Source organism: Plectropomus leopardus, unplaced genomic scaffold (assembly GCF_008729295.1).
Source record: "Plectropomus leopardus isolate mb unplaced genomic scaffold, YSFRI_Pleo_2.0 unplaced_scaffold655, whole genome shotgun sequence".
NCBI lineage: Eukaryota > Metazoa > Chordata > Actinopteri > Perciformes > Serranidae > Plectropomus > Plectropomus leopardus.
In genome coordinates, this window is record NW_024672059.1 from 1 (window position 1) to 7,236 (window position 7,236).

At 39.7% G+C, this 7,236-nt stretch overlaps 1 protein-coding gene across 1 annotated transcript; it reads left to right on the plus strand.

Moving 5' to 3' along the window:
- Positions 1–1,602: 1,602 nt before the first annotated feature.
- Positions 1,603–4,216, plus strand: LOC121939892 (BTB/POZ domain-containing adapter for CUL3-mediated RhoA degradation protein 2-like). Its single transcript, XM_042482818.1, has 4 exons — positions 1,603–1,835; positions 2,452–2,504; positions 2,684–2,879; positions 3,428–4,216. The coding sequence occupies exons 1-4, from the start codon at positions 1,674–1,676 to the stop codon at positions 3,656–3,658; spliced, it is 642 nt and encodes a 213-aa protein (XP_042338752.1). The 5' UTR covers positions 1,603–1,673; the 3' UTR covers positions 3,659–4,216.
- Positions 4,217–7,236: the final 3,020 nt, after the last annotated feature.

Below are 7,236 nucleotides of genomic sequence, written 5' to 3' on the forward strand. Positions count from 1 at the left end.
ACAAATATAAAAAAATATTTAGTAATAAAAAATTTTAATTTACCTATAAAATAGCATACACTGTGATAGATTTGATCTGTATTGTTCGCCCTTGTTGCAGTGTTGCAGTATGTAAGAGTTCCTTCAGCTGATGTTTCTCGGTGCTTTGCCGCGACTGTTTGATGAGTTCTGTTCAGCTCGACAGCAGAGGCTCTCAGGTGCGCAGATTTGATTTGCTGTGGACCACAGTGTGTATTTATGCCTCTGGGCTCTGGCTGCAATACAGTTTTGCTGCGCCATCTGTGGAAGAAGAGTGTCGGTGGGTATGCATCATTCTGACAGATGTTCGCAGGAATGTCTGCTGGGTTTCCAAGGTTTACACATCTTTTGCTTTCCACGGGGACAGATTGCAAGGCGGCAAATCATTGAAATCTAAGCTCACCGGCTGTCAGTCATTCATCATCGTGCCCAGTAGTTTATGAATGAACGGCACTCTACCCGTCTCCTGAGAGCCATTACATGCGGAGGGTATGCAGCATGCAGAGCAAAGGACAGTGCAGGAGGGAAGGTTTCTTAAATTCTTGTGTAGTACAAATGATTTCACTTCGCTACCAACGCCTCCTACCGTGTTATGCACGTCTCGCGTTAAATGAACAACAAAACGAGCAGCTGCCACTGCACAAATCATCTCCCATGTTAATAACGGTTTTTAGTAGCTCATCAGTAGCATTCACTTGTCGAATGTGGCGTAGCCTTTGGAGGGTGGCGTGTTACGAGGTACTTCATAGATTTTAAACAGATTTTGAGGATCAAATGGACTGAGTTATAGAGAGTTATAAAGTGACTGTACATGTAATTTACTAACAGACATGTTACTTTACTCTTTCAGTTGCCCTTATTTTTCCTTAAATCTTGAAAGCGGTGTTCATTTGTGAAGATAATCTTGCTGAACAAATTGTTTAAATATTATAGATGTTTGCCGCAGAGCTTATTTTCTGCCATAATTCAAAATCCAATGGAAAAATCCCATTGGCTTTTTGATGTGGGAGCTTCCACGTTGGCCCTCAGAAACGCGTCATCCCTGTGGCACTTTATAGAACTTTTAAAAACTATTTGGTCTCTATTGCTAATTTTAACATTTATTACAAATGTGGCGGGGAGAATTTATATATAACTCCCCTTGTAAACTGTTATTAAGGCTTAAAGTTATGCATAATTTAGGACGTGGTTTCTCTAAGTGATCGGTGGGTGCCATCCATTGACAAGTGGCTGTCATGGTGACAACATTGGATAGGTAATTAAACCATGGCGTAGCCCCGAATTCAGAATAAAGGCGTAGCTGTAGCACTGAGTCCAAGACAAATTTCCCCTGTGGGACAATAAAATGTATCGTATCGTATTGTATCGTATCGTATCGTATCGTATCGTATCGTATCGTATCGTATTGTAGCTATTGCTGTTGGGTTTTTTCATTTGCTTAAAAATGTCTTGTTGGTTTGTGTTTAAAGACCCCCTTAGGAGTAGCATGTTCAGTTTTTCTGGTAAGTACATTTTGTTTTAAGCCTGTTTCTTAGCACAAAATTTAGCATTAACAACATCACGGTTAACCATAAACGGTATATGCATCGTGCTAACCAAAATAGCAGCTAGCATTAGGGTCGAAATATGTCCACTTCTGGCTTTAAAAATCCAAGATGGTGGCTACGTCTGTTATTTTAATGCTGTCTACAGATACCTCTAACTCCCAGTGTTTGTTGGTTTGTGATTTGCAGGGAAATAAAGAGCAGCCCCTGTGTGTCATACCTGTGGTCACCTCCAGCAAGGAAGAGGAGCGGCTCATCCAGTCCTCCACAAAGGTTAATACAGAGCATCATGGAATTAGATCATAACTGTGAATCTGGAATAAGTAAAGCAGAAAAAAGTCCCCCTTTTTTTCTCGTCAGTGCACTTTGACCCTTAAAACCCGGAGCAAATTTGCCTAATTTCTTTAAAAAAATTAACAATACATTTGTAAAAGAGTGGCAAGAAAATTACCTGAAATTTAAAAAAAAAAAGAAAAAAACTTAAAGTACCAGAGCAAAAACAGAAAATGATCTGAAAAAGGCCTAAAAATTAATAACAATAATAAAAATGAATTATAATAGAAATAATAATTACAAACATTTTTTGTGTTTTTTTTTTGCAATTTTCAAAAGTTTCTTATTGCCATTTTTTATGTATTTGAAAGAAATCCCGTTTCAGAGGTTTAAACCTCTGAAATTTAAACTTTAAACTTTTGAATGCTGTAAAAGAAGCTGATTTACATCCAGGTTTTAAACGGTTGATACTCACACACATATTTACTTTCTGCTCTCTTGGCGTAGTACTTTTGGCAAATGGATGAGGTCTACTTGAGGTGTATTTCAAGTTAGTACATTTTGATATTAAAGCAATAAATTGCAGATATTTAACCAGTTCTTTCCCCTCTGTTAGCCTGTGGTGAAGCTGGTGTACAACAGAAGCAATAACAAGTACTCCTACACCAGGTAAGGAAGCCTTCCTCCAGAGCTCCCTCTGCTTCCATCATTAGAGGGATAATTGATTTATTTTGAGGGAGCCATAGATTTTTTTCCTGCTAATAAAGTCTAATGAGCCTCAGGACAAAGAGAGCGGAGTAAACGATGAAGCACTTCTCCACATCAGCTTGCTTTTGTCTTCTCCGCAGTAATTCGGACGACAACCTTTTGAAGAACATCGAGCTGTTCGACAGGCTGTCTCTCAGCTTCAATGGACGCGTCCTCTTCATGAAAGACGTGATCGGAGACGAGATCTGCTGCTGGTCCTTTTACGGTCAGGGCCGCAAGCTGGCCGAGGTGTGCTGCACCTCCATCGTCTACGCCACGGAGAAGAAGCAGACCAAGGTGAGGACAGTTCAGGCCGAGTTGGCGGCGTCCCGTGTCTTGAGCAAAACAATGCAGCGTCAACTGGCAAAAAAGTCGAACGAGGCTCATCTTTTGTTGCTGTAAAGTTTGACATCGTCCGCCAAAGGGGCTGGCCATTAAAAATACCTGCAAACACACACTCCTGGTAGATTACTTCATAATGTAAATGTTCTATGGTTTATCGCTCTGTCACCATTTTTTTAATCTAAAATAATGTTTTGCAAATTGTGAGACATTTGTTGCCAAACTGCTCAATGCCCCTTTCCCCATTTTTCCGAAAGAAAAAAATTGTGATCCAGGTTTCAACAGATCCAGTTCTGTTAAAAAGATTTTGTCACCTCGTCTTTCCACCAATTAATAGAAAAGTATCGACAGTGGTAGCGATAATCATTAAGGAGTGTCGATAATAGTGTCAGTATCACTAAAAATGAACTTTCCCCATACCTAGTGGGGAAGTTAACAATTTTGCAGGCTTTATGTTTGATGCACACCATATACAAACATTTGGTTTTTGCGTCCTTCCTCAGGTGGAGTTTCCTGAAGCTCGTATCTACGAGGAGACTCTGAACACGTTGCTCTACGAGACGATGCCGCTGCCAGACAACTCCCTGCTGGAGGCCACGCGTCGCAGCTACAACAACTGCGGCTCTCACAGTGAGGAGGAAGACGGGCCCGGCGGAGCCGAGCTTCGCGAGCGCGTGCGTCGAATCCACGTCAAGAGGTACAGCACGTACGACGACCGACCGCTGGGACACTGAGACTGAAACCGCAAATTTCGGCAGATTTCGGCTTTTCACATCGATGATGAACATTAAGACATGAAATCTGTTGATGCCCAAACGTTTCTCCTCTGAGTAGTTTTATTATCTTACTTTCTTTACCACTATCTTAAAAAAAGTCCAAACTGTGGCCTCGATGTAACTGCATCGGACTTTGTTCTCTAGATAGTCGTGGTGTTGTCTGCTCTGTCCATCATAATTTATTTATGAATTATTATCAAAGGACTGAGAGCAATGCTTCAAATATCTGGAGAACTCTAGTTTTTATTAAATGTAGATCAGTAGTGGAGGAAAAAAATCACTGATATGCACTATTTCTTAGAAGAAATCTTGTTACAATCATAGCGCTTACATCAGCAGGAGAGCATGTTTCATATTTATAGATTGTATTTTTCATAAACACATTTATGACAGCCTGTTGTTTGCCAAAAATGCACCTGTTACAGTTTTTCTGAATTAGTGCCTCTAACATGTTTTAATGCAGTTTACCGCGATGCCTTTTTTCCAGCTGTGAAGATAAAAGTTGTTATTCGACTACTTTCTGCCTCGTCTCATGTTGTAAACTTTAACCCAGAAGATTTGAGGATTTGCTCAAACCTGCAGTTTCCAGTGCAGGTGCGCTGTAATTTACTGCTCTCAGAACAATTGTTTAGTTTATTAGTTTCACATAATACAAAGCACTATGGGGTTTTCTTGTCGGTGGCCGACAAGAAAACCGTAATGTGTAAAGTCCGTGTTTGATTTATTTATTCAGACCTACTCTGCAAACATGACCCGCTCCCTATGTAGATATAAAAAGCTCATTCTAAGGTGTTTTTATATACATAATTTCTACCAATATATCTCCCCAGAGAATTAGAGAATCATCAAAATACTAAAATGCATTATATAAAAAATCAAATTGAGTTTACAGGGTTTTTAGTGAAGCAACTGACTCGTCAACCATGTGGTTACGATGCCTGTTAAAGGGTTAACGTGTAACAGAAACGGAAGGAAAAATCCAGAGTAATTAGGGGAAGATTTGCAGAGAACATGGCTTGTGACGGCTGCAGGTGCAGCCTCAGCCCACACGGAGGCACACGCAGGAGGTTCAACGACAGAACAGAGGGGGTCGGTCTGTATCACGCCGCTGTGACGTCATCTGTTTTGCAGCAGGCCAGCCTGGCATCAGCACCGAGGATGGTCAACATGTGCTTCACAAAGCACTATTTTTAGACTCCTTCTGGATGAGCTGCAGTCTGTGTGTGTGTGTGTGTGTGTGTGTGTGTGTGTGTGTGTGTGTGTGTGTGTGTGTGTGTGCCATGCTTATGAATGAAGTCATTAAATAAGCAGCACTTTGATGAGCTCATCATATGCATTGCGTGTTTCCTCCACCAGAGCCTCATATTTATGCACCGAAGTATGGAATGCAAATTTAGTCGATGTTAAATAAATAAATAATAGCAAAAAACGGGCAAAAAAACCCACAAAACATCACAATAATACATCAATGGCAAAATAAATGGGGGAAAATTGTGTGTGTGTGTGTATATATATATAATATATTAGTTCTGTCATGTGATTACAAAAAATAATCAAATTAATTACATGATCTGTGATTAATTAATCTACATCAATCTCATACATCAATTTTTGCCCTGAAATTATTTTTTAAAAAATTCACTCATTTATAAAGTTGTACCTGCTCCTGCATTGTCAACAACACTGTCCTGCAAATATTTCAAAATAAAATCCCATTTGTCAATAACTGATGGGATTCTGTCAGAGGACTTTAATTTTGAAAACCGAAGCAGGCAAGTTAAGTTTGGCTGCTAGCTTTAGCATCAGAGGCTACGTTAGCTCGGACCTCATTTTTTTAATGTAATTTTTTTTTCAACATGATATTTTTTCTGTTATTAATTAATCTGTGATTAATTTCTGTGATTAATTAATCTAAATTAACACATTATTTTGACAGCTCAAATATATTTTAATTTTTTATTTTTATTAAAAAAGAACATCATTTTACTTTTCTTTCTTTTAGGGTGCTAAATTTCAGGTAATTTCCTTGTTACTTTATACTAATTTCTTGCTAATTCAAATGCAGCGTTTGACAGTCAAAGCTCTGGATCACACTGCTTACAGGTATCAGAGAAGCCACCTTGCTTAACATTTCTTAAAAGAATTATTGAATTTGGCCCTCTGTTTTTAGACTTATTTTTTATCATGAATAATATCAGTTGGTTTTATATTATTTCTTTTATTTTCCATCATGTGTTATGCATTCTTTGCATTCAGTTTGTATGCCTATTTTACCTCACTTTTACGAGTATTATGTGGATTTTGTTACGTGCAGGTTTTATTATGTCTTGATGTAAAGCACTTGGTGCATGTAATTTCTTTATTGTAAAGTACGCTGGGCTGCAAATACATTTTATTATTATTATTTTATTTTGTTTTTATAATATTATTTTTATTATTATTATTAATTTCGGGTAATTTCTTGTGAAGGTGTTCATCTCCATACATGTGTTTGAAAGAGATTATACGAATTTTCTTAGGTTTCGAGGGGTTAATATCGACTAAAATACACACTACAGAGCTATCTGCTCTAGAAATAACCAGCAAAGCCCTCCAGCCAACATTTCACACCTCTGACAGGAGAGCTGTAACCCTTTGGTGCCCGGGAGAGGACGAAGCAGAGGCTGCTTTAAATAAAGCAGAGGCTCCACAGGTTGGGGCGGTGGATGCTGGAGGCTGCAGGTCGGGGCGGGGCTGGATGCTGCTGGGAGCCTCTGGGAGCTCCGCTGGGTTTTTTTTTTGTTTTTTTGCTCCTCCATTGATCAGTACGGCGGGGAAGGCGGTTCCTCTGACGTCGCCGTCGAGCTGCTCGGCTGCGTCAGAGTCCAGCTGAGCGAAGAAGAAGGAAACAAGAAATAAAAAGGGGAAAGAGGCTGAAAGGCCGGCGGAGAGCGCACGGACGGTGTCAGTGAGGCAGACCTGCGTCGTGTTGGCCGCGGACAGACGGACAGACATGGAGGGCTCCACGGAGGAAGACCACAAAGAGAAATTACTGTGGACCGTGAAGCGGGAGGTAGGCGCTGTGTGACGGCCCGCAGAGCTTCGCATTCACACGCTTCTTCCTCTGTTATTGTGTGCCATTATTCACTTCCAAAATCACGACACGAGGCTCGGACCTGCTTGTGTCTCGAGGACGTATGTCACGCGTCTGAATTATTTTTCTCCCAGTTTTAAAATCGCAAGTTTCGCAAACTGGTGCTCAGTGAACGCACCTGATTTTAGTTTGTGTCACGCTAACTGCTCTGTTTGTTTTGCACCTTATTTCATTCAGGTAAAAAATGACTGCAAGAATATTCCGACATTATTGCATGGACTTAAATCTTACATGTGGTCCTCCTATTGAGTCTACATTGGTGTTTTTTTTAATCTGCTTTTGCATTTCTATAATGCCTTTGTAATATTCCTACAAAAGTTTATATTTCTGACCAAAAAATTACTTGTTTTATTACTGAAAATGCCTATTTAAATGATCTGAAATTTATTATAAAATTAAATAC

Coding starts and splice junctions, on each gene's coding strand:
- LOC121939892 (XM_042482818.1), top strand. CDS start 1,674: ATGGTGGCTACGTCTGTTATTTTAATGCTGTCTACAGATACCTCTAAC. Junction 1,836..2,451: donor TCATCCAGTCCTCCACAAAG/GTTAATACAGAG, acceptor CCCCTCTGTTAG/CCTGTGGTGAAGCTGGTGTA. Junction 2,505..2,683: donor AACAAGTACTCCTACACCAG/GTAAGGAAGCCT, acceptor TCTTCTCCGCAG/TAATTCGGACGACAACCTTT.